Source organism: Cuculus canorus, chromosome 1 (assembly GCF_017976375.1).
Source record: "Cuculus canorus isolate bCucCan1 chromosome 1, bCucCan1.pri, whole genome shotgun sequence".
Lineage (NCBI taxonomy): Eukaryota > Metazoa > Chordata > Aves > Cuculiformes > Cuculidae > Cuculus > Cuculus canorus.
Genome location: NC_071401.1, coordinates 154,459,482 through 154,487,177, shown reverse-complemented (window position 1 = coordinate 154,487,177; position 27,696 = coordinate 154,459,482). Strand labels below are relative to the sequence as shown.

General features: G+C 46.6%; 2 protein-coding genes across 2 annotated transcripts; both read right to left on the bottom strand.

The window, feature by feature from the left end:
* Positions 1-108: 108 nt before the first annotated feature.
* Positions 109-11,150, bottom strand: MIEF1 (mitochondrial elongation factor 1). The gene is made up of 5 exons (XM_009556644.2): positions 11,017-11,150; positions 9,726-9,874; positions 9,403-9,583; positions 6,805-7,067; positions 109-5,716 (listed from the first exon to the last, which is right to left on the bottom strand). The coding sequence occupies exons 2-5, from the start codon at positions 9,867-9,869 to the stop codon at positions 4,910-4,912; spliced, it is 1,395 nt and encodes a 464-aa protein (XP_009554939.1). The 5' UTR covers positions 9,870-9,874; positions 11,017-11,150; the 3' UTR covers positions 109-4,909.
* Positions 11,151-11,182: 32 nt separating this feature from the next.
* On the bottom strand, positions 11,183-11,945 carry LOC128849347 (MIEF1 upstream open reading frame protein-like). The gene is made up of 2 exons (XM_054050839.1): positions 11,811-11,945; positions 11,183-11,423 (listed from the first exon to the last, which is right to left on the bottom strand). Exon 2 carries the CDS (start codon positions 11,395-11,397, stop codon positions 11,185-11,187), a length of 213 nt encoding a protein of 70 aa, XP_053906814.1. The 5' UTR covers positions 11,398-11,423; positions 11,811-11,945; the 3' UTR covers positions 11,183-11,184.
* Between the last annotated feature and the right edge of the window lie 15,751 nt (positions 11,946-27,696).

The following is a 27,696-nucleotide window of genomic DNA, read 5'->3' as shown; positions in this document are numbered from 1 at the left end:
AAGAGATGCAAAACCAAATAAGCACAATGCAAGCTCCGCCACATTCACTTCCAGAACAGGTCTGTGGTTATATAACAAAGCACACAAAATATTTTCCTTTTTATAAAATTCACCTTCCCTCCCAAGGTTCTTTGTTTCTTTGGCTAAGAAAAAAAGAGGTGCTGAGTCTTTGCAGCCTGGAGAACCATTTACGCTCTTCTTTGTAGCAACCTTTTCCATACTTGAGATAATTATCATGACTCCCTCCAATTATTTCTTCCCTGCATTAAACAGACCCTATCTTTTGATCTTTCCTCCCTATTCACACGGAGAGAAAGCTTTTATGCAAAGGTGCAAACCACTGCATACATTAAACATGCATTGCAAGCTCTAGACTTTCCAGGGGCATTCACTTGAGGGAGTAATACCTGGCACAGATTCCACAAAGCAGCTCATTTTAGCTGTTCCTGTAAGACTCCATATGACGTGAATGTGCTTGATCTCATCTGATCTGTTTCTACCACAGAACAGATTAAAGGAAAAAAAAAAACAAACGAAAACAACACAGGCAAGGTGTATCAGAAAAAAAAATGTTAGAGGTATAGACTCCCTTTGTATCATAACATATCTTCCAAAACAGTTAAATGTTAATTACCAAGTCCTCATTAAAACAAGTCTCACAGGACTATGTTGTCACACTGCTACGTCTTCCAGAATAAAGAAGCCTAGGATCCATCAAAAGCAACATCACTTCATGCTTTACTTGATGTCTAATACCTCTGCCCCACCTTCCCAAGCAGGCACATAAACCTCAGTCTTACTGCAAAGAGCATTAATACACCAGACACAACCCAACGGCACAGCAGCTTCCTCACCACCTCAAGGCTGATGCTTGGATAAGAGAGGAGCGCATCTGGCAGGGGGAAGCATTGGCACATAGAAACCAGCATGTGACTGAGCAAAGGTGGGGAAGTCTGCACAGGATGGTTTAATATTAAAGAGGCACAGAAGCCTGTGAATTCTGGGGAGCCACATAAAAGACAAGTGCCTGTCCAGGCACGCAGGCTATCAGAGAAAGGATGGGAGGCACAGCGCCATAATTACACATCATCTTGTGATTGATGCGAATGCTGCCGGGAGCCAGCACGCTGCAGCAAAGAGCTGATTGCTCTCCCAAGGCAAGCTGCAGAGTGCCCAGAGCCCCAAAGGGAAAGCAAGCGAATTAGCAAGGGGCATGTCAGTCTCCAAGCGCTTGGTGTGGTGCAAACTTGTGTCAGCATAAAGGCAATGCACTTAGACAAAAGCAGAGATACACTCTTTTGTTTATAAACACACCAGAAACAACCAGGTTACTGTGGAAAGTTGTTTTATTTCAGAATTTCACACACTCTGTCACAGACCACGCACTTAAGACTTTCCCGTTTTCAAATCCACAGACCCCAGGCCTGGGCGACATGAGGCATTATCTCTTCACTTCTCCCGAGTACCCACATGCTAAGACTGGGGGGCCTGGTGGCAGGTCACCAGGAAGCAGAAAGCAACCTCTTGTTTCCTTAATTGCTTTTAAACACTGGGAAAGAAATCCATCTGACTTGAAGGATTAGCAGTGGATCTCAGCAGCAGTGAAACCCTACTGCTGAGCAAGCTGGTCCTAGCCCTGTGGTTACAGGAACAAGACAAAAATCTCGTGGGAAGCTCATGTGAGCTGAGCTACAGCAGAACACACCAAGGCATTCTTGGAGCCCAGACAACAACTAACCAAATGCACACTCTGGGCCTCTTACAATCAATTTGTCTCTGAGCTACTCTGCCAGGACAGTGGCTGGCAGCTGCCCTGTTCACATTCAGCTTCAGGTCCTTCTGTTCTGTGCTACAGCTTTGACTATGAAGGAGCCTACCTATGGGTAAGACAGCCCTCTGGGCCGTACGTCAACCCATGTACTGCATTTAACACTGAAGGTGCCAGTTCAAAAGACCCTGCAACAGTCTGACCCACAGGCTGGGCATAGTATTAGTGTTACATTCCCTGCATACTTGACCTGCTCTTTTTCCCGTTTCTGGTTCCCTTTATAGCTGCGAAAAATGCTCTTGAAACACTCCTAGTTGCAGTGTCCCTGTGACCTATGACATCTTTGGCCTTCGCTGAGACTGCCAGTGCCAGGGCAGCTGTTGCCCGGCGCTGGTGGCTGCCTGTAGGAAGTGAGCATTTACCTCCCAAGAACAGGCTCATGGCTAGCACTGAGGAGGCAAAAACTGAAGGGAAGAAATGATGGAAGTGATTCAAGTGAAGTGGAGCAAAGTCTACAGAAAAGGCAAAAAGGCAGCTTCAGTCTCCATTTGATATACTGACTGAGCTCAATAGCAGCAAGAAATGGTCATAAAATATTAATTCATTCGGTTGCCAGGAAGTAAAAGCATTCATGTAAAAAATTCTATATACAGATATGTATGTGGCAACTGTTCTCAAGCCAGCTCAGACAGTGTCCTTCTCCTGCTTATATCTCACCTTTTTTCTACCTATTGTTTTGATCATTCCAAACCATGCTGTTGCTCAATTCTGCGTGAAGACCATGGTATTGGAGTCAGCACCAAGTGAGGGTGAGATCACACTAAAGAAACGAACTTACAGAGAACTCCTGACAACCCCGATATTTTAGTATTTTTGTTTACCTTCAAGTAATTAGAAGAAAGGGGAATTTCCCCCAATAGCCTATAGGCTCCAAGTCTCATCTGTCTGCTTTTAGGGTAGAAAGGCTGACATCAGAAGGGCAGGGAAAGGAAGAGGGGAAAATAATCTGGGAACCAGAGTGAACAGCAATCAATAGCTGACTGACATTGGCTGCTGCAAAACTTACAAAACACAAAATCATACAAACAGAATTTCTGTTAACCTTTTATAGACTACAGACTTTATATATACACACACAAACTCAAAAGTACACATCTGGCAGTCTAGAAAATACCAGTACCTTAAGGATTAAATAATTTAAAATGCAATGTTGCATTATCACTGTATATGGAATACTGTCTGACGCTGACTAAAATGGACGGATCGTCTGAGAAAGATGCTCCCTCCCTCATCTCATCTCACTGTCTCCAAAAAGAAAATGAGGGCTAAAGACTCCCCTCCGTGGTTCCACTCCTGGAACTCACCTTAAAACGTGTCTCTCAGAGGGGAGTTAAGTCCTGAGAGGGAAGGAGAAAAGGATTCCTGCTCCCTCCAATCTGTTGCTGCAGCATCCCTCTCCATTGGCTAAAGAGGCTGGACAGCAAGGGGAAAGAAAAAGTGCTAAAGGTGGGGAAAGGCAAGTATGTTTCTGCAAGGACAGCTGAGCTGGTGTTTTGAGAGCCAGCGCCTCAGACTCAGGAAGATAACCTCTCTCCCCTTTTTGAAGGCAAGGAAGCCAGAAGGCTGAATGCAGAGTATGCAGAGTCCATGTGGCTCGTGTAGGAGACACCAACAGTGCAGCAGCTGCCCCCCCCAGAAGCCTTTGCAGTCCAGCAGCAGATGGGAGGGCAGCCAACGGAGTGTGGCCTGACAGCAGCCATAAGCAGGGCCAGGCAGAACTGCATTACCAACAGGTCCAAACAGACTGAGTGGAAAGGTGTGCCCTCCACAGCACTCTAAGAGTAATTGTAAACTGGGAGCACTGGAAAGTCAGCGCATAGGAATGAGGAAGAGGATGGAAAGCCTTAGTTCTGAGGTGGCTGGGGAGGGGACTAAAACACACACTGAGAGCAGATGGCAAAGACAACTTGTCTCTAAATGCCAGCTCTGCAGAGGTACCCTAACATCAGTGTGTGGGACAGAACTTTGCTGATGACACCAGTTCAATCCTATCACCTTCATGGACTTACAGCTGGTGAGAATCTCATTTATGTGTGCTTATGGCAAAGTCCTTTGAGGCATGCAGTCTTGCTTACATCTCCTATAAACTACAACAGCCATGAACTCTTGAGGTAAAGATGAAAAATAGTAATCCCCATTCCCATGTGTTTCTCCCACCCCTCCCCTATCATCAGCCTCTCTTCCTCCAGGCCAGAGATACATCTAAGGAGCCACGCTGTTCTCCATTCCTCATTCCCAGGAATATTCCCACCAGCAACACCCAGCAGATCTGGCTAGGCAGGAATGGCAAGCTCTGCTCCTTTGGCCTCATCACATAGCCAGACCACAAAAGCTTCTTCCTCCCCAGCGAGAGCTTCCGTGAGCTAAGCCCATGCTGGAGGTTGTGTTGCAGCAGACTGGACAAGCCTCAGCCCTTACTCCTGAACTCAGCTTGCAAAGGGTAAGAAGGGTCCATAGGAGCAGAAGCCATGGGCATTCTCTTCTTACAAACTCTAACAGCCCTAAACACTGCCAGTGTAATCATTATCCACTCAGAAACGCAAAAAAGCAACCCTATCCAAAACATCTCGCTCAGTCTGCTCTGCACAACTGGCTCAAAGGGTCAAAAAAGAAAATATAAACAAAGAGGAAAGCAAAACAGTGTGGCACAGCAGTGAAAAAGAATTGGGGCAGGCAGTCTGGAGGAAAGGAAAGGACCTCAATGCAAGTCTGCTAAAATAGTCACCGGATTTACCAGCCCAGTTCCACCTTCTTCAGTCCCAACTGAAGTAAGTGTTTTACAGGTTAAAGAAGTGCATAGTTTTTTTTTTGGTAGACACTTAAACATGAGCAGAATTTATGTGGAGATCTTAGAGCTGAAGTTTTAGCCTCTTTTTCCCCAGCCAATGGGTACCTGTTGGGGCAGAGATGGTGGAAATGGACCAGTAGCACCAAGAAATTCAGTGGGAACATCAGCTCCACACTAGGAAATAATAATGAACCAAAAGGAGACAGAGAGAGAGAAGTGGAGGAGGCATATTTCGCAGTAATCGAAGTCCACCTTGGATAAACGCTATCAAGATTTCCCCAGGTAAGGCTTCATTACGTCTGCAGCAAGACCTCTGGCTCTGACAGAGAGCTGTAGAGGGTATAGCCCAACTCATCCACTTCTTCAGGGGTCAGCTCTGAAAACAAGTTCACCTTGGGGTTCAGAGCACTAGGGAGGACACCTGCCTCCAAGTAGCGGATCAACCACTTCAGCGCCTGCAAGAAGCGATCAGCCAGCATGTCCTGGGACCAATCGGACTCCTCTTCAGATAGGTGGAGGATGACATTGGTGAGCTGGCTGGCAGTGAGGTGACCCAGGGCTGGGTTCGACTTGCAAACCGCTTTGAAGATCTTCAGGCACAAGCAGCGGCAGCCAGAATCACACTGGTCCAAGGCCCGGAGGCGAGCAGTTTCTGCTGGGCGCAGGCTCAGTCGCCACAGATTGTCATTCCGGGCCAGTCGATGGGGTTTGGCCACAAGGATGATGTCACCCAGTGTTAGGGATGGTAGGAAGTCAATAAAAAGATGCCGTTCTGGATCATACTGGACTTCCAGCGTCAAATCTGCCGGGGGAGCTGCTGGACGGATCACATAATCCAAGAGACTCCCAATTGCTGGCCAGTTGATGGAGCCAGCCACAACTTTCTCAAAGGCGTCTGCTACAGCTTTGGGAGAAAGGTAACCTCCCACCACACAGCGGTCCCAGTAGCTGCTCCCACGGGGAAAGTACTCTGGGTTTTCCCGACGCACCAAGTAGAAGCCAGGAATGTTCATGATGGTGTCCTCTCCAGGGATGCACGACCACAGGTTCTGCTCCAGCATCAGAGGCACAATGAGCTGGATGTGGTCAGCTGTCACTACCTTTCGCAAGAGAGAAAAGTCGGTAAGAACAAGCTTTCTGTCTCCACATTCAGTTTTATTCACCATCTTTAGATAGCCTTCTGTTTAAAGGAACTTGGAATAAAGATTCAGCTGTCTCAATTTCCATTCTGCGTAGGATTCACAGCCTCCCTTTGTCAAAAGGCATTCTGAAGGATTATTTCACATTGTCAGTGGGATAACTCCAAGGTCTAACCCAAGCTAATGCTTACACAGTATGTACTATTTAGAGGTCTCTACTTCAGGACCTGACACTCACGTCATGCATATAGGTGAATCATTTTGACTCCTACTGCTCCAAGTCCACTCCTTGGATGTGAGACACAGCTGGCCCAGGGCACAGCAACACCACATGAGAATTTAAAAAAGGAGGCAGAGATGTTTCTAGCCAGGCTTAAGTTGCTGTGGTTTAATTATCCCATGCTAGAACTAGGTACTACCTTCACCCCGTCTGCCACATTGTTTGGAAAAAGGTCATTAAAGATCCCTTTTCACCAGTGTGATTAAGACCCCAGATCTAAGTTTCACTGGACACTCCATGCTCCATTCCAGAGCTCTGACTCAAACAAAAAGTGTGCCTCTGAATCACTCACTATAGCCATGGGCATCTTGCCAGCAGGGAGATATGCAGCACGGACTGCTGTCCAATCCAGGTCTGTCATGCATTAAAAAAAGAATAGGGAAGACCTACATGAATACACAAGAGTTCTAAGGGAATATCATCTATTTGGAAGGAGATAGAAAGGACAGAGAAAAAAAAGAGAGCACTACCAGAGAAACAGCAAGAAAAATCACAGCTAAATAGGAAGTGACAGGGAGGAAGGAAAGAAGGCCTGAGAGGAAATAAATCAGCAAAAACTAAATGCTTTGCAGACAACATCAGCCCAGTCACACCTATTCAAACAGTACTGCAGAAATCAACACCTGGACCCACAGTGAGAAAGGTGACACCAGGAACATTGTTATGGAGGAATGTTGTGCTGAGCCAGCACTGTCAACAGGGAAGCCTGAAATACCCCTGCCTAGTCAGCTTTCTAAATAATGACCCATCACGCGGCCCCAGGAATTACCTGAAGATCATCATACAGGCTGCCGCTGAGGTACATGTCACGCAGGGGCATGTCCGGCAGCTTGGCACGAAGGAAGCTGCGCAGCTCGGCACAGATATCTACGGCTGCTTGCTTGGCCCGGGCCTGCTCATCCGCTGGGATAGCTACCTTCCTCCGATAATAAGCAAAGAGCTTTTCTTGCAGAGACAGACGAAGGCGGGATTTTTTCAGCTCCACTTGACTCCTCTTGGCAGATGGCTTGGGCTTTGTGGGTCGGAAAAAGTCTGCAAGACAGAAGGAAAACTGTTGACTGCCTGCAGTATTTCACTACAAACTGATCCACAGAAGAAAATTCATAGTGTGCAAAGGCAGTCTCCTAGGTCTCAAAAAGCTTTCAGCAGACATTCATTCTGCATGCTTTGCACAGGTACCAGTCAAAACGGAGGTACTGAGAAACCTCAAAAGATACTGCTACAAAAATCAAACCAGATGAAAACTAGGTTTGGAATTTAGCCAGAAGGATGCTAACAATGTGTACAAGAAAGTAATTTTAATGGCTACATGGGCAGCATTTCAGTTCAATTTATAAAAAAAAAAAACCACCTAAAACCAAAAAGCACTGTTACCAGTTCAGACCAGCAGGAATAAAACACTCCTGAACAACCACCACTATGTCGTTAAGATTTTAATATTACAATGGATTTTTATAAATTGTCAGCAAAACCCTGTTCTGACTATGGTATGAGATCTGAAAAGATCATAGAATCATAGAATGTTTTGGGTTGGAAGGGACCTTAAAGACCATCCTGTTCCAACCCACCCAATGTTCCCCCTGTCATGAGAAAGGACACCTCCCACAGGATCAGGTTCCTCAAAGCTTCATCCAACCTGGCCTGGAACACCTCCAGGGATGAGGCATCCACAGCTTCTATGGGCAACCTGTTACTGTGCCTCACCACCCTCACAGTAAAATATTTCTTCCTAATACCTAATCTAAATCGCCCCTCTTTCAGCTTAAAAATGTTCCCCCTTGTCCTATCACTGCACTACCAGACAGAGATCCCGTCCCCAGCTTTCCTTGGATCATGCCACTTGGAAATGAAACATTTGCCAGGACTCTGACAAACACCTTCCAGGATGGTGAGCAACAGATGTTGGGCCCAGCAGAGCTCAGGCAACCATAGCCCCAGCGGAAACTTCTCTCAAACTGTCATTGGCCAGAGAGCAGCGAGCACAGTCTAAGGCACACATCAGCACACAACATTTGATGCTGCCATCTGCGTCACTATGTGATGCCTAAGCTACACAGGTTCTCTAAGCCTCTTTTCTTTCTGACTGGTTTCCTGAAGAAATAAGTAAACACTTCCCATCTGTCTTTCAGACTTCTCTTAACCTGGGCCAAAAGTTTTAGGAGTTATCAACAAGACCTAAAGAAGAATTACAGATCTGAGAGACTTTGGTTTCAGAAGGGCTGAGGTAACCAGCAGGTGGAGAAGAAATCCCCCAAGGCAGTGGCCTCATTAAGGCAATCAGCTGTTGCACATTTGTTTGGCAACAGGCATCTGGCCACACGGCACATGCAGAATGGCTGCACACAAACCCATCTTGCCCAACCTCAGCAGCTGCTGCCTCTTGTCCCACTGGAGTCTTTTGGACAGGCTTGAGGGTTTGTGTGAAAAGGAAACAGCCCATAAAACCACAGGGAACCAGACTTCATTGCCTGATCATGAAAAAACTTATTTTTCCATCTTTAAGTTTTAATGTATTTTTAAGTTAAGAATGCAAGACACCATCATCGATGGCTTTATTCCTCAGTCCTCACCTTTGGGGAATCCAGTCAAATTATTTAGACCCCATTTAACACAGCTGTCTAGTTATTTAACTTTTCCTTAGCAGAAAATCCATTGCCACCCTGAAGCTTCTCTTGCAGAGAATCTGGAAACGAAATTAAAAGCTTGACCACAATTTTTATTTTAAATCTCCAAGTGTAAATCTCCATAGGTGACCAGAGACAGGAAGTAAAGTCGGTGAGAAAACCCAACTAAACGCATAAAAAAACCACTGATGGACTCTAAATTACTGGTTATCCCACTCAGAAAGAAGCCTGCAGTCACTCTTTATAACCTGATGAAGACTAACTCAGTAATGAGTAGCACTAAACAGACAAATAATGTTACAGAAATTATTAGGAAAATGGTAGAAATAATATGCGAACGACTGTTACAAATTGCTAGTACGTTCACAACTCGAATATTCTCCTCTTAAAATACAAAAGCAAACTGGAATGGTCCAAGGAAAAGTAACAAAGACCTTCAAAGGAATGGAATGCCTTTTTCCGAGAAAAGATTGCACAGGGAAGTATTCAGATTGAAAAAGAGATTGAGGGAGAATAATGCCTAAGACCATGAAGTCATGAGAGGAATGAAGAATGCAAATAGATGATTATTATTCACTAGTTCCTAGTGTGACTTCTAGTCCTTGAAGTTACCAGTAGACCTGCTTAAATGGAAAACATCAAAATCCTGGGTGAGACAGTATTCTCTTTTCTGCATTCCCTTCAGTGAATACACAGCTATGGGCCTTGACTCTGCAATACCGGAGTTTCACCCTGCTCCTTACCTGTGTCTGCAGCCGAAGGATCAGTGGGAAGGTTCTGCAGCGAGCGGCTGATGCTAGTCTTCATGTCCTGGGTCAGTAAGCGTGAGGAGGAGCCCAGCCAGTTTGGCTCTTCCCAGCTTCTCTTTCCCGACTGGCTCAAGCGAGTGGGGCTGCTGGGAGCACTGATTGCCCGGTCATACATCTAAAACATCACCAGGCACAATCTGAGTCATGAAGGGCTCAACATTTGCATTTTACCGAGCAACTCGGGTCTTATTGTTTCCCCGCTCCTTCTCCCCAGTGCCCCCGCACGCAGACCCCACCCCGCTGTCCCGCAGGCTCACCCGTTTGACGGCCAGCGTGGCGATGCCCAGCATTGCGGCTCCACCCACGCCCAGCACCAGCCGGGCGTTGGACAGCACAAAGTCGATGGCTGTGCCGATGCCATTGTCATCTTTTTTCCCTTTGCGCTGCCCAGCGGCTGCCATCTCACCTGGGAGTAGCAGGAACATTAAACAAACAGGTGAAACCATGCAGCGGTAAGGGTTCGCTCTCTTCTCCTCCACCCCACGATGACAACACTTGGGATCTTAGCACGTAACCACAGGAATGGACCACCAGACCCTGCAGCCTCTTCAAATATTTTCCCTGAGGAGCTGCTTGTTCCCAGGCGAGACAAAACAGTACTGACCAAGCTCTTCAATGACAGCATTTCTTTGCTTCCAGCTCTATATATGACCTGAAGAAAAACATCCTGAATTTGATGCGGCCTCTGATAGTTTAAGGAGGTTTAGTTGTAATAACCTAGTATTGTTCTAAAAGTAAATGAAGGTTTAGTTCAATAACATTTTGCAGTAAAATCCTGTACATTATATAAAACTGTATGACTATTCTTTTTAATTTCTGCTTCTCAGCCAAAGCATCACCTTTTTTATGGCAATTTATTTTCTCATTCTCAGTCTAATGCATGTAATTTTGCTCATGGAAAAGGGGAAGAAGGGATTATCAACTGCTTGTCTATAACAAATCAGAACCTTCCCAAGAACTAACAGGCAGTCTCAGAGTATCCATGGCCAGACTTATTTTTGGACAACAGCTGGTCCCAGGTACTTCAAAGATACCCAAGACACAACAGCAGAGACCACAGCAGGAACAGCTCCCTGGCTTTCACCAGACATTTATTCTGCCTTCAAGGCTGGTGGGCTTGACTCTCATACAAGTCATGTATAACACGAACGTTAATGTTTTCTTATGCATGTGCTTCCATTCAACTTCCATTTAGCCCAATCTCGGTGTTTATATTCAAAGAGTTTCCCTCACTAAACAGGTAAAGTGCACTTTGCCACTGCTCTACTCGTAGCAGAATCCATGAAAACACCAGGAAACTCTTTCAACCTGACTCAGGATCTGTCTTCTAAGTCAGTTTTGAAGGTTCAGAGCCTGCCTGACTTGAGTGGTTTAAAACTGCTCCTAGGTTTTTCTAAGGCCAAGCTACAGTCTCAGGAGGAACATTCATGCCTTGATGAACCAGGAATCCAGTCACTCTTCATCCCTAGGCAGAACATCCCCCCACTTTCACAAATTTAATACAACAATAGCATGAAGAACAAGGTTATATTGTTGCAAGTGACTTACCTGTGACCTAATTCATTTGTAAAGGGAACAGGAGAGCCCTCCTGGTGTGTCTCTGGAAGCACCTTCGTCAAGACAGCGGTGGGCAGTGAGAGTTAATCATCTCTTTCAGTCAATGGGGGATTTTGGAAAGAGGAAAGTAAATAGAGCCAAAAAGGAGCTAAAGGGAGTCTACACTAGGCCCCCAAGTTTGCTCTGCAGGAAAGCTTGCCCCTTCTCCAGCTGTCTCTCCTTATCCTCCAGCTGCTGCAGCCCTTGGTTCTTGCGGAACTCGCGGCGGATGAAAGCGAGGTAGAAATCCTGGTCGGTGTAGTGCAGCTTGCGGCCCTGGCGCAGCAGAGCCCGGTAAAGGCTCAGGACAGCCTCCCGGGACCACGCTGCCATGGGGGACGGCTGCGTGGACGGGAGACCTGGTGAGAACAGATAAAGCGCGATCCGAGTTAGCTCTTCCCTTCCCGAAGGACGGATCGGCCGCTGCCTCCCCCTCCATGCCCAGCCCCACAGAACGCCGTCCTCCACGGCCTGGAACGGGATGGGACGGGACAGCCTCACGATGGGTTCTCTAAGGGAACAAAGCCACACGCCTCATGGAGGGGAACCCGGCGGGCCCCGCGGCCTGGCCCTTCCCACGGCGGGGCCGCCCCAGGATTGCTCGCAGTCTCCGCTCCCCACCGGGGCCCCGGGTGAGAGCCCCCCTGGAGGCCCCGGGAGAGCCCCCGGAAGCTCCGGGAGAACCCCCGGCAGAGCCCCCTGGAGGCCCCGGGCGAGCCCCGCGGGCCCGGCCGCCTCACACTCACCGTGAAGGACCGATAGGTGGAAGTGGAGTCACTCCAAGCCCCCAGTGCAGCCGCTCCCCCTCCCGGTCCCGGGGTCACTCTCCAGCGCAGCCCATCCGCTTCCGGGCCGCGACCCGGGCTCCACCAACCACAGAACTCGGCTCGAAGGGGGCCCAGAGCGTCCTCGCGGCGGGCACTTCCGGCCGGCGCGGCGCTGCCTCCCCCTGCCGGCGGAGCGCACTCACAACCCTCCCACCCCTTCCACTGCGCCGCCGCCTGCAGGAGGGCACCCCCTGCCGGCCGGGAGGGGTAACGCGGCCCCGCGGCGCGGCGAAGGCTGAGCTGATGCTCCGGAGCCTGGGGCGGGGGGTGGGGTGGGAAGGAAGGTTCTGCTCCTCTCCAGCTGGAGCATTGTGTCCCGTTCTGGGATCCCCAACATCAGAAGGATATGGAGTTGTTGGAACGGGTCCAGAGGAGGGCTACAAGAACCCTGTGCAGCGCTACAGACTAGGGGAAGAGTGAAAGCTGCCTGGAGGAGAAGGACTTGGGCATGTTGATTGATAAATGACTGAATATGAGCCAGCAGTGGTCCAGCTGGCCAATAGCGTGCTGGCTTGTATCAGAAACGGTGTGGCCCGCAGGTCCAGGGGGGTTATTCTGCCCCTGTACTCAGCACTGGTGAGGCCACAACTCGAATCCTGTGTTCAGTTCTGGGCCCTGTGCTACAAAAAGGGTGTTGAGGCTCTGGAGCGTGTCCAGAGAAGAGCAAGGAAGCTGGTGAGGGGGCTGGAGAACAAGTCTTACGAGGAGCGGCTGAGAGAGCCGGGGTTGTTTAGCCTTGAGAGGAGGAGGCTGAGGGGAGACCTTATTGCTCTCTACAACTACCTCAAAGGAGGCTGAAGAGCGGAGGGTGCTGGCCTCTTCTCCCAAGTGACAGGGGACAGGACAAGGGGGAATGGCCTCAAGCTGCCCCAGGGGAGGTTCAGACTGGGTACCAGAAGAAAATTTTTCACAGATAGGGTCATTGGGCACTGTCAGAGGCTGCCCAGGGAGGTGGTTGAGTCACCATCCCTTGAGGTATTTAAAAGACAGGTAGATGAGGTGCTCAGGGAAATGGTTTAGTGGCAGATAGGAATGGTTGGACTTGATGATCCAAGAGGTCTTTTCCAACCTGGTAATTCTATGATTCTACAAGTATGATCAAGGGGCTGGAGCACCTCCTGTATGAGAGAGTTGGGATGGTTCAGCATGGAGGAGAGAAGGCTCCGAAAAGACCTTATAGCAACCTTCCAGTACCTGGATGGCCTCCAGGAAAGCTGGGGAGGGGTTCTTGATCAGGGAATGCAGCAATAGGGTGAGGGGGAACAGTTTTAAACTGAAAGAGGGGAGATTTAGAGGAGCTATTAGGAAGACATTTTTTACTGTGAGGGTGGTGAGATGCTGGCATTCCTGGAGGTGTTCAAGGCCAGGCTGAATGAGGCTTTGAGCAGCCTGATCCGGTAGAAGGTGTCCCTGCCCATGGCAGGGGCTTTGGAACTGTATGGTCTTTAAGTTCCCTTCTAACCCCGACCATTCTATGATTCTATATCCTGTGGGAAAACAGGCGAGGTTGTCAGATTCAGCAGCTCCATGTGCCCAAAAGCAAGCATTCTCCCCACAGCCAACAACAGCTGGACAACTAATAGGTATTTCCTTTTATTGTTCTGGCTTTGATGGTCATAAATTCCATCAAATGGCTTTGTGTGAGAAAGGGGAAAGTTCAGCACGCTGCAGAACGTTGACATCCACAGCAGAAGCTGTCACGATTGTCTACAGCTGTCCATGCTGGCTGCCTATGGTAATGCGTGGGTAAATAGAGAAGGTTCTTTGGTGCTTCACCTGCTCTGAGGAGTAATTATTCCTCCTTAGCCATCTCTTCCTCCCCAGATCCTACAAAAACATAAAGCATAACCGTATGTGCCCATGGGAGAGAAGGTGAGAGAAAGAGCAAACCATGTGTGACAGAGGAGAGCCACATCACTTCTCACACTTCTCAGCAACACCAGATATGACAGCCATAGAATTGTGCAGCAAGAAAACCAGAAGTGCTGGACTGGCTTGCTCCACGCCAATCTCCTCTTGTTCATTTCCTTTCTGAGATAAACAACTCAAATCGTTTTGATCTCTCTTTGTGAGTGAGTTTGCCATATCCCTAATCAGCCCTTTCTGAGAAAGACTTACTTGAACTGCAGACAGTATTCCCAGAGAGGCCACGCTACTGATCTACATAATTGCATTATCATAGTTTCCATATTATTCTCTCCCTCTTCCTTCTGCATGCTAATATTTCGTGTGTGCTTTTTTTATTTTTTTATTTTTTTTAAACATGCAGATACTCACAGAGACAGGGCTTGTGTGACAACCAGATCCCTTCCTGAGCTGCTAGGGGCTGTGTGAGCTTTGTAATTCTTGCATGCAATTTGTTTTCTCTTTTCTGACTTTGCATATGCCCAGTTAAGGCAAATGCGTATTGTTGCCCAGTTGCCACCTTTGCATTTTACTTACAGTCTTCCCTGACCTCTTCAAGAGCCAATAGCTTTGAGTCATCTCTGAAATATGTTTGGTATATTATTCATCTTTGTTTCCAGTTCATCAGTTCACATACTATGTGGGACCTTGGAGGCAGCATTTATGTTCCCTGCCCTTAACCTTCTGCCAGAATGAAAATCGATCTTTCAACCTTCCTCTTGGCTTCCTGTCCCCTCCTCGGGTTGTTGATCCACAGAAATACTTCACTTCTCACAACAGGGCTCTGTCACTTCTAGGCAGGTGAGCTCATGAGCCCAGTCCCCAAACCTCCCAAATCTGGATCAAAACATGCACAGCTACATGCAGCAAATCCTTGATGCACTATGAACGGGATCTGCTGGATCAGGCTGTGTTATGACAGGCTTTCCTTGCTGCCCTGCTGCTTTGGCAGCCAAGGACTGTGGGCTTCCATAAGCACCCCCTCCCCAGCCTGGCCTCCTTGGGTTGTGCCTGTTTTAGTGTTTCTTTCTGTTTTTTCCCCCAGGCTTGACTCCAGCTCCCGGGCCCCTTGCCAGCGGCTGTATGTGCGTGTTGTGAACTCCTCTGGCCACGCCACGCAGTATGCCTCCAAACTGCCTTGGCCTTCCGAGGAGGCCACTTGCTAGCTTGCTGTGCCAGCTGCTTGCCATGGGCTCCCCATGCCCGTGGCACATTGGCATGGGTGTTCAACATGCCCTATCTGTCTTGCAAAGGTAAGGGCGAGCACAATGGCAGAATGACCCATGACCAACGCTGTCCCAGGTGCCACGCTATCACGAGACCTCTGGTGACATGCTAAGGGCTGTAAATTTGAACTCTGTCCTGAAACAATGAAGCAGCATCCCCTCTCTATCCAGTGTTTCCCAGTCCATCTGGCTCTTCTGCTGACCCACTGGATGAACCTACGCTGGTGGGAACGCACCCAGCACCCATAGAGACTTGTGATGCCCTGATGGGATGCTAGCCCTGACACCGTGTTGCCTGCAGAGCCCTGTTGCCTGGTCCTGTTGCCTGGTGGCTCCTTTCACCACTGGCCCACCAGGAATGGGGTGGACCCTGTACCTCCAGGAGAATGAATTTACTTGCCCCAGTGGGGCAAGGTGTAGACATGGAGAAGAGAGCACACCTTAGCTGTGCACCTGGAGAACAATAAGGATGTTTATTTCCCCAGATGATTTAATGAGCTTATGAAATATGAAAAACAGCATGAGTGACAGGGCACAGTAACCCACAGTGTTACCAGGGACAATGTACAAACATCCCCCCCAGCCACCACCTCCCTGTGAGTGTCTGGAACCACCACTCCTCTGCCAGTCTTCTCATGCTTGCAGCCAGCCCTCCCAGTCAAGTAGCCACTGCTGAGGGTTGTGATGGCCACCAAAAGTAGCAAACTGCTGCCTGTGAGCCTGGCTTGCAGGTTCTGCTCCTGGGAGTCAAGTGTCATTCCCAGGGCACATCCCATTTTGCAAGGGTAGGACCATTCATAGCCAGGGAGACATCCGTGTGCTGCCCGCCACCAGCCAGCAACCTCTCCCCAGGTAGCAGGGAGGTGAACGTGACATGCAGAGCTGCAAATGGCATCTTGGAAGAGCTCTGCAGGGTCAGGAAAAAAACTGCACTGGGAAATGGAAGTCTGGCCTCTTATAGGAGGCCAAAAAGCATGAGGGAAGATGGGTAGTGACCCACTAATGCCATCTGAGCTTGGGTTTAATGTCCTTAATATCTTTAAGTAAATGGACCTTTCAAGAGGCCTTTTGGCTGTCTAATACTGTTCAACAGTGCTCTGTTTCATGGCAGCCCTGTTTCTTTACTTTCGTCTCAAGCAATTGTAAGGTCTAATGGCATTTGTGCTCCTGCTCTCTGGCTGTGATAAGCCAGGAGGGGCGGAGGGCCAGGGGTGGCACATGTGGCTTCTTGCCCTGAACCCCTAGAAGCTCTGATGTTGAGCATGTGTGGGAAGGAAGACGAGTGCTGAGGGAGGAGAAACTGCTGGTACACTACTGCCTTTTGAAGGGCAGTCCTGATTTACAGCTGAGATCCAGATTTTAGTAACAGGCAGTAACTAACCACACTGAGGAGCCATACTCAGGGTGTATTTTTTTGCCAGGGAGAAAGAAAGGAAAAGTTCCCAGCCTGGCTGCTGCTGAAGTGGGTCTTTTCACCTTCTCAACCTCCAGCCCTGCAAGCCAGGGGGCTGCAAACACTGGCAGTGGTATAAGTCTGTGCCACGTGAAGCTGCCACTGCTACCAGCCTCCGTGCTGATGGTTGCTGAGAAGGCTCAGTTTTATTACCTAGCAGATTGAAAATGCTGCTGTAGTGGTTTTGCAATCGATCTCAGCACACCTTTGTTCTCTGCACAAGTCACGTTTCTGCAACCACATTTCCCTCTGGGTGGGTTTGATGAGGAATTCTTTTTTAATTCCCTGGCTAGTTAAGATATTTTTTCCCCCACACTAGTTTGCACTGTGCACCAGCTGCCTGCTGCAGCAGGTTTCCTGAGCCATTCAGAGACCTTGCTTTTGTGAGTGCTGTTATCCTTGCGATTTTGCATCACTCTGACAGCCTTGTGGGCTTTCTAAGCTGGAAGTGCCTAAAGAGAGCCGAGAGCTTGCAGCCTGTGGTACCAATTCCCGAGCAGGTCTGTGCACGCTGACTCTGGGCTTTTTGTGCCCCTCTGCCCACTGCATGCTGTGGTGAGGTTCTCCCAGCATGAACATGGCATTTTGGTTTGTGTAAGGGATGTCTGGACTCCCAGCATGAACCTGAGAAATGGATCCTGTGTACTTATATGCAGCCTGAGAAGGGTAGAGCTGCCTTCTCTTCTTTTTTTAGGTGAAGGCATCTATTGCACATCTTGTCCCATTAGCTCACAGTTCCTTAGATAGATTTATTTCGGTCCCACTTGGGGAAATGTGTCTGGGTTTGGTTTTGCAGTAGTTTGACATTCACTCCTGGGTAACAGTTTGAGTAAAACGCTTTAAAAACACTGGGAACTAAACAGAAGTGGGTAGATGTTTTCTACATTCTTTTATTTTTGTATGTGTGCCTGGTTCTTAGTAAGTGTCTGAGGGAAGGGGAAAAAAAAGATATGACTGATGATTTACTGCTCTCTCTTTGGAAAAGGTCCAGACTGTAGAACAGGGCTAAAATGCCAGGGAAGAGTTTGCTGCATAGAGGCAGGCTTATAATACTTGATTTTATAAATTTTCTGGGCAACATATTTTCTTTTACTTGCTATCCTAAAGAAGTCATTTTAGATCTTTATTCAGCACATTTGCTCTTCTTCTCAGTTTTCCTTATTTTTAGAAAGGCGAAGTGTGGTTCCCAAATTAAATCATTACTGGGATGGACCTCAGCCAAGAGGATCCACGGTTCAAGCCACAGGAAACATTAAACAATGGAGTTTTATTTCATATTTCATTTGGCAAGGTGAGGAGAGATATGGCCTTGAAGGATTTGCATTCTCACATAGCTATAATGTATTTCAAAAGACCGTAAGGACTATTTTCTCTTCTCACTTTGCTTAAAAGATGCAGCACACCCAGAGACACTGGAAATGTCAGGACTGCCAAATTTTCCTTAGTTCCTTAATGTCTTGATGAGCAAAAGCAGACAAGAGGGATTGGGAGTGTTCGTTAGAGCTTGGAGTTGTTCGCCTTCAAGACCTTGGAAGTTGATAACGAAGGAGCCAGCTAGCAGAAGTTTACTGATAAGTGGGCACTGGAATGCAGAAAGCTGGCTGCATTTGGGTCAGGAGTTTGAAAACAGCCAGAGGAGACTGAGTCTGTGCAAAGTTCAAAAAGAAATATATCCATCCGAAGGAAGACTTCCTACTTCATCCCTAAAACCCCGGCCCACGACCATCAGGAGGCACTATGCAGGCGCAAGACTGGAGAGAACTTTCCAGAACTAATTATAATATGAAGTGGGGAAAGGGTATGAATATGTAGTGGGTGCTTATACGTATGCATGTCTTTACACTATAAGTAGCTGCTTGTTAAGCTATAGGGTGTGCAAGCTAGGAGGAGAACCCCCTTGCACCCCAGTGCTGGATATAAACATACCTGCTTTATAACTCATTTTGGGTTATAGGGTTTGATTCTGCAAAACAATTTGGCACTCCAGATGGGACACGCTCTCTACCCGGCTGCAGGATTGGTGGGAAGTGGGACATTCTAAGGCGCACCCTGGTTAGTTATTTCTCCAGAGAATCTCCCATCTCTACCTGATTGCTGCGGAGGAAGAGACAGCCCATCAGCGGGTAGACCAGGTATGTGATTTATGTATGATAAGGTATGGTAATTTGGATTTACCTGCAGGGTAATAGGGGACGAGTCTGTAAATCGTGGCTAGGATGCCTCACGTGATGACGAAGGGTTAGTGTCACTTTTCCAAGATCCCATAAGTCCGCGAGGGGGGATATGAATCCCCTGCTTGCACCGGGTGTGGAGGTGGCACTGCCCGCCCCTCGGTAAAATAGCGAATTCGCTGCTGTGGTATGGTATGGGTGCTCCCTGCTGTGATAGCAAAGCACCAGGTAAAATATAATCCCAAGATTCTCATTAGACGGAGACGCGGAGTGAGGGATTATGGTATAATCCCAAGATTCTCATAAGGCAGTGAAAGCAGACTGAGGGATTATGGTATTATAGATAAGATAATATTATTGTATATAATATTATTATGAATTGGGTACTCCTTGCTGAGGAAGCAGGAGTGCTGCATATGAGATAGCTATCATCTTCTACACCTGTTGCAAATCTTCAGTATCGATACCGTGTATATTTTAACACCATTAAGAGGTCATTTTAAATTTCTCCTAAAATGTTGTGGAGTGTTTGTATGTGAGTGCATGGTAGCGTGAGACGCTCAATTGAGCGCGAAGCAAGTACAGAGTTCTGATCCGCGGTTCTGCTTTCCTGCAAAGGAAGCAGCCAGAGATGAACAAAGCGAGTGATTACTGCTATACGTTGTGTGGTTTATGTCATAAGTATAATCTGTGAATTGTTTGACTTATAACAGTACCACCGGAATTGAGAGGGATAGCTTCCCGGGGGACGTTCTTCCTCCATAGACAGGGTTCTTCCTCCATAGACAGGAGCCAGAGGCGAATTGAGCTCAAAATGTTGAAAGACTTGCAAATTGTTTAGGAGCCCTGTTTGTCTTGATCCTAGGAATGCACCTGCGAAGCCTTTTAATTCCAAATGTCCATTGAGCCGGCAAATGGGTATATTTACCTCGGACCTTTGGAATGGAAGGCTGCAAAGGATGAAATTTTAAAATACCTAGCATAGAAGAAGGAAAAAAAAAAAGGAAGAAAATGGAAGAAGCGGCTGAGAGTGTCCCTCCCTTTCCCCCCCCCCTGGTATTCGAGTTATGTGAGTTAGGTGCTGTGTGTGTGTGAGTTAACCCTTCCCCTCCTGGAATGTGAGTTAAGTGTTCTGTGTGAGGAAAAAGAATAATTTGAAAGTGTAAAATCAAAAGGTTTGCATGGACAGTGGGGGCCAGAATTCTGCAGGCTGTGGGAATGGATCAGATTTGGTGTTAGAACCATCATAAAGTTTTATTGTGCTATTCAGCTAAGTTGGGATCACTCTATTGTCCTGAGTGTCTGTTATCTGTAGATGGGAATTGTTGCTGTTGCTAGTCTTGAGGGAAGTTCCTGAGAACTTAGAGACAGGACATTTGTAAGTGTTTAAATGGTTTGTGGAAGTTGGAGAAAGGTAGAGTCGGAAGGTAGTATAATGTGGGCAAAACCGAGCAAGAATTTCCTTGGGCAAGCCCATTAGGATGCTTATTACAGCACTGGAAGGAATTGGCGGGGCGAGCCAGAGGCTCAATGACTAAGAAGAGGATTACAGTACCGTTTTGCAACTAATGTTGTTTTTAAAGAGAGGGAAAGTGGAATGAAGTGTTTTTCACCCTCCGAAACCATCCGAAGTGGCAAAGGGACAGTGGAATTTTGCCATTGCAGGACCCTATGGTACTCACCCTTGAGCAGGAAAACAATTTAAAGGTAAACCGAGGCAGTGTTGCATGACATGCAGTATTGAGCAAGGGTGCACTAGAATAAATAAAATTCACCGGACAACAGAACAAGACTTATCTGATTTGCTTAAGCCTCCCCCTCGATCACAGGAATGGGATACGGGCTCGGACGGGTTCCCCTCCAAATAGCCCGGTATCTTCCTGCGTCAGGGAAAGGTCTGCTTTGACAGTTTTACAGGCACCTCTCTGGGAAGACCAAGATGAAAAAGAAAAAAAAAAAGAAAAAAAAGAAAAAAAAACCCCAAAACCAAACCAAAACAGAACTGATTGTAAAACATGGGATTTGGAAAGGGTATTTCCCATCCAAGACCCAATGTGGGATCCAGAGAGATCTAAACATGTAGAAAAATTACAGGTATATCAGGAGTGAATCTCGAAGGGAATGAAAAGAGCCATTCACAAACAAGTAAACAATGTCTCTCTAAATCACTATCTGAATTCCTAAATTGACTGAGGGATATAATGTTCTGCAAAACTGCTGGATCCTGGGTCAAGGGTAGGAATACAACAACTAGGTTTTGGGCCAGTCTAAAAGAGGAATAGTGGTTCATGTGAAGGAAGACTGACAAGAACCTGGGGAATCCACCCTAGCAGATCCACTAGTTATAATGAAGACAGGGAAAGAGGAGAAGAAAGTAGAATTTTAGTTGACAAAGAGGCAACGTATTCAGTTTTGAACTAAGCTTTGATGTCCCTAAGAAATGACTACATCGTGGTAAAAGGGGCAACTGGCCAAAGTGAAAAGGTGTATTTTTGTGAACTTCTAAGATATAAACTGGGAATACAATGGGCCATCCACAGATTCTTGTATATGCCCAACTCCCCAAAGGCACTTTTGGGGAGAGATTTATTAGAACAATTGGGTGCAATAATCAAATTTGAAAAGGGAGAGATTACTCTGGAGGTAAATGACCAGCAGTATATGCAAATAATGGGTTTATCCTTATCATTGTTCCCATAGAGGGAAAAATCAGCGAAGAAATCACTAACCAGGTATACCCCAAGGTATGGGCCACTGATGTGGCCGGGACTTATTAGCTGTAAATAAAGTAACAAAAACCTTTACCCGGTGGTGGCAAAATCGTATACTCTGTTAACTGTACTAATACCTAAACTAACCTGACTTACTGTTTTAGACCTGAGGGATACCTACTTTTGCCTCCCTCTCCATGAAGCCAGCCAGAAAATATTTGCATTTGAATGGAAAACCCTGAAAGCAGGTGCAGAACTCAACTCACCTGGATACTTGGTAATCAACTTGCAAAGGATCTTGAGGCCTGGAAGCCCCACCTGGGGAAGGGAGATTGTTGCAGTATGTAGCTGATACCCTGACTGCCACCAAGACAACGCTTGCATGACCTGGATGGTGAGTCTGTTAAACTTTTTGTGGCTCCAGGAACACCGTGTATCTAAAAGAAGGCCCAAATAATGCAACACGAGGCAATCTACTTGGGCTACGAAATCAGCGCTGGACAAAGAACTTTGGGATAGGCCTGAAAAGAGGCAATATACCAAACCCTGAGACTGTAAACACTGAAAGAGTTATGAACTTTCTTGGGGATGACTGGGTGGTGTCAGCTATGGATCTATAACTATGGACTGCTTGTTAAACCCCTGTATGCACTAACCACCGCCGAACAGAAATACCTCTGACGGAGCAAAGAGGCTGTGCAAGCCTTTGAACAGCTGAAGAAAGCCCTGATGTCGGCCCTGGCCTTAGGACTTCAATATGTGAGTAAGCCATTTTTCCTTTTCTCTCATGAGAAGCAAGGGATTACCCGAGGGCCTGGCTGTTTACAAGTGGTTGCAGCCATCGTGCTAAACATCCAGGAGGCACGAAGATTTACCCTGGGCCAGAAAATGACTGTGTTAGTGTCTGGAAGTGAAAGTTGGGCACTGGCTTTCTCCACAAAGGTTCCTAAAATATCAAGCTATAATATTGGAACATGATATGGAAATTGTGGTTACTAACATCATCAATCCAGCTTCTTTTCTCAGTGGAAATACAGGAGAACCAGTGCATCACGACTGCTTAGAGATCATCGAGCCATACTTGAGCTGTTTGGACCTTAAAGACAGTCCCATGGAAGACGCTGAGGGCTGGTTCATGGATGGAAACAGATATGTCTTAAGCAATAAAAGACATGCCAGGCCAAAACCATCAAGCATGAAGAGGGATTCTGAGACTGCTGGAAGCAGTCCAGCTACCTGAGAAAGTGACAATCATGCACATCAAGGCACACCAGGAAGCAAATTTGGAACTGGGGAGAGGAAATGAGCTGGTGGACAGAGAAGCAAAACTGGCAGCCAAAGGTGCGGTAAAAACAAAAGGGGCTTTGATCCCTGACAGGCAAATCTCCGTAGAAGGTAAGCCAGAATATACCAAGGAAGATCAGATAATCAGAAATTTATAATAGACCTGAGGAAGAGTCATATAGTAAAGAGGGGTGGGTCCTCACTCCACAAGGGAAACTAATCATTCCCCCTTATTTAACATGGCTTTTGATGAGGGAAGAACACAGGAAGAGACAAGGGGGGGGTAGAAGCTTTATATAAACACCTAATTAAAGGGATGGCAGCTAGAAATTTATACACCATTATGAGACAAGGGGCTCAGCAGTGTGACCTTTGCCTCCAGACTAATCCCAAAATTACCCCAAACCAGAAATGGGCCAAATTGGAACAGGCAACAGGCCTGGGCAATAATGGCAGATTGATTTTTTGGAACTCCCAAGACAGAGGGGATGTCGATACCTATTGGTATTAACTGGTATCTTTTTAGGTTGGCCGAAGGTATTCCCTACTAGAACAAGGAGATAACCAGAACATTAATACAGGATATAATATTATGCTTTTGGGTTCCAACAACTATGTCTCTTGATAGGGGCCCACATTTTATCTCAGAAGTAGTACAACATATCAGTCACTATTTGAGTATGAAATCATGACCTCCTACATGGTGGCATTGGACAAACAGCTCCAAAAGATTGAAAAACATGAGGTTGAGACATGAAGTAGGGGTTTGGATGAACCTGTGCATAACATACGACCTGGGGGTTATGTATATGTAAAGCCTCTTGTAGAGAGGACTCTGGAACCACAGTGAGAAGGACCATTCCAGATGTTCCTTGCCTCCTTCACAGCAATCGATATCAAGGAGCAGAGTGCATGGATCCATCGCACCCAAGTGAAAAAGGCACACAGATCTCCATGAAGGGTCACGCAAGTCCAACCAGGAAAATTATTTTTCTCATGATTATAACTATAATCCAGGGATGAAAAGGTACCCCTAGCCAAAAGAATACTGAGTGGCCTTGGTCTCAAACTTTTATTTGGTATACTGGAGCCCTGGGAAATATTCTGAATCGAAAGGGTTTAAATCTATCAACTGTGGTTATGCATGAAAATCAAGTATATGTGAGGTAAGAATGGAATGTGGCTAGAGAACAGGGGATTCAACAACTTCAGGGGACCATAGGAGGAGAAATCAAAGTAGGATGCTGAATGGTTAATAGGACTATCCATAAAACAGCATCCCAAATTACTATCTCAACTACGCCTACAGATAAGAATACAAAACCCTGTATTTCCAATGAATTGGACTGTTGGCATAATTTTACATTAGTACAGACCGTTAAGGTGGTTTGTCTCAGGGCCTATGATACCATTGGGCTCTCATTCAAATTTAAAAAATATTATAGCTAAGTTTGTTACAACACAGAATTTATGAGATTGGTCCATATAATCAGGAATACAGGCCAACAGCAAATGCTGTTCAACCCAGACTGGTCTCTTAAGTGTGTTGAACTGCTAATGCAAACTGATATTTCTGAAATTCAACCAGCATGCTCTCATTTCCTAAAAACACCCTTTGAGGGCTGGACAATCTGGCTGTGAAAACAGGTGCCCTTTTAGGGGCAGAACACAAAGAGGCCTAACAGGAGTGTTACAGACAGGATTGGAGGTCCTAAATGGAATTGACTATCAGGAATGTTACCAAAGTGGAAAAGGTGGAGGAACAAGACCATGAATTAATAGGAAATGTACTCGGTGTGATCCAAGATAACGTTTCTTTGGCCCTCAGTTGTATACAGGCACAATTATGGATGCAATCTGTGGCCGCCTTAATTATAAGAGAAGGTGGTGAGGGCACTTTCCCACCAAAATCCAGAAAGTGGTTTGGGACAGTGCCACTGGCTTAGAGAGGAAGCTTCAATCATGATAGACTCTGGTAAATTTCACCTATGACCCCATCACTAATACAGCCACAGTCTTTGTGTTTACCATACGTAACTCTTCAATATATGAAATCCACTCCATCATTGCATTAGGATTAAGCCATGATAAAACTGTGCTCTATCCTTCTGAACATAGAACATGGGCACAAATAGTGAATGGAAAATGGCAAACTGTAAATTTAGAATCTTGCATTACACAAGAACAACAAGGATTCATTTGCTAAATAATGCAATCGATGCTCAAGACATCTGCCTCGGCACTGAGCAAAACATCTGTCACTTTAAGATCCATCTAGACACTAATCCAAGGACTGTACTTGTGTATATTGGCCAGGGTATTTTGTGTATTTGAGAACTGCTTGTACCTCTGTAGTAATAGATGAGATAATTATGGATAGTAAGAATCACTTTAATTTCTAATTTCTGTATTTGTAATCTTGTTAAGATTGTTGGGTGTGACTTTTCTTATTTAGCACCAGTCATATCCCATCAGCTGATAAAATCCGATTATACAATATTTCACAAATTATCACCTATACCTATTGGAACGAATCTTACATTAGTAAAATAATTAATGAAACAGTTAATGAAACATCAGGACTTGATTATAATTCTGGACGAGGTCCAGGAAAGCAGGAAAAGACCCTGATAACAGTCCACCATGACACAGAGGAAAGAAAGGGGGTCCTAAAAACGGTAAAAGAAAATGCAAACAATCATTGGAAGGATGCGTTGTTCGGATGGTCCCCTACTGCGACTGGCATTCTAAATAAGTTGTGTCACCCCATTATTGCCCTTCTGATGCTAGTTTTAGTTAGCTTTGTTTTCTCTGCTATGTTATTTATTTGGAATTGGAGAATGCTACAACGACTAACAATTTTGACTTCTATGTCTAGTGCCCATAAGAACGCATTAAAAGGGTAATTTTCCAACAAAATATCACACAATTCCCCTTCGAGAGATAAATTACACAGTTGGCAAATGAATTTGCCCATGTTAAAAAGACGGGGGAACTGATGAGCGAAAGCAGACAAGGGGGGTTGGGAGTGTTCGTTAGAGCTTGGAGTTGTTCGCCTTCAAGACCTTGGAAGTTGATAACGAAGGAGCCAGCTAGCAGCAGTTTACTGATAAGTGGGCACTGGAATGCAGAAAGCTGGCTGCATTTGGGTCAGGAGTTTGAAAACAGCCAGAGGAGACTGAGTCTGTGCAAAGTTCAAAAAGAAATATATTCATCCCAAGGAAGACTTCCTACTTCATCCCTAAAACCCCGGCCCATGACCATCAGGAGGCACTACGCAGGCGCAAGACTGGAGAGACCTTTCCAGAACTAATTATAATATGAAGCAGGGAAAGCATATGAATATGTAGTAGGCGCTTATACGTATGCATGTCTTTACACTATAAGTAGCTGCTTGTTAAGCTATAGGGTGTGCAAGCTAGGAGGAGAACCCCCTTGCACCTCAGTGCTGGAAATAAACATACCTGCTTTATAACTCATTTTGGGTTATAAGGTTTGATTCCGCAAAACAGTCTGAGCTTCTTGGAGATGCTTATGTTAAGGTCATAAACATCAGCTGAAGTGGGCTGATCCTCAACCTTTCGCTGACGTGCTTGTCCCCGCTGCAGCCACAAAGGCAGAGCTTGTAGCAGCCTGGCTCCAAGCCAAGCTCCCCTCCCAAGTATCCACGGGTTATATCCCTGATGTCAGCCTCTCACTTCACTGACCCTGAGCTCGTTCTCCAGGTAGGATAGTTTTGCACAGCTCCTCTCGTGCTGATTTGCAGCAACAAAGCAAAGCCTTGCAGAGCTCGCTCGCAGGTGAAGGTTTGACACGGCTGTGGTACGAGTTATGACTGTGAGCCACAGAAACAACGTGGAGCAACGCTATGCCTCATTTTCTGCCATGGCTATGGCCAAATCCTCTCTGTTGCTGTGCTCTGTAAAGCAGGGCAGCTGGTGCCTGCAGCTGGGGGCATGTGAGCATGAAGCCATTTGGTGGTGATGCTCCCCAGGGATGGGGTGACTCTCTCCCTGGCTGCTCCATAGGCTGCCTGCTGCCCAGCTGACACCTCACTGCTTCCTCTGCTAAGCCGCTAAAGCAGCAAGATTTTAAAACATATATATAAAAGGGGACTAATAATTGAAAATTAACTGCCCCTGCTAAACAGCATATTAAGCTGTGCCCTCACACAGGGAATAAATGTATCCGAGCAACAAAAACAAACAGGCAGCAAGCCAGGCTCTTGATATCCCCTTTCCAACTCTGTAAATGATGCTCTAAGTTTATATTGAAGTCACTTTGTTTCCAAGCACCCTGGTGTTTGGAAATAGCACATCCACCTCCCAATCAGAAAACCTGTTGCAGGCATTGTTCGGGAGCCAGCCAGAGCCAGCCCCTCCATGAGCCAGGGATGGAGGCTCTGCCACAGCCTCATCCCCACGAAGCAGTGTTGCACGGCTCCCGCAACGAGCAGTGAGTGTCCCAAGATACAGCTGGAAGTTGGGGAAATACAGCGTATTTCCAGGTTGATTGTGCCAGAGCTTCCCATATGATGCATCTCCCCATAGAATGCCTGTCGGGATACGGAAACTATGTAAAACACATGGGATTTACTTGGTGCCAGATGGCTTGTGCTCTCCTGGTTCAATAGCGTAGAATGGTTTGGGTTGTTAGGAACCTTAAAAATCATCCAGTTACGACCCCTCTACCATGGGCAGGGACACCGCCCACTGGATCAGGTTGCTCAAAGCCTCATCCAACCTGGCTGTGAACACCTCCAGTGATTGGGCATCCATGACTTCCCTGGGAAATCTGGTCCAGTGCCTCACCACCCTCACAGTAAAACATTTCTTCCTAATATCTGATCTAAATCTCCCCTCTTTCAGCTTAAAACCATTACCTCTCACTCCATCCCTGCACTCCCTGATAAAGAGCCCTTCTCCAGCTTTCTTGTAGGCCCCCTTTAATTACTGGAAGGCCACTATAAGGTCTTCCCTCAGCCTTCTCCAGACTAACAATCCCAACTCTTTCAGCCTGTCCTTACAGGAGAGGTACTCCAGCCCTATGCTGCTT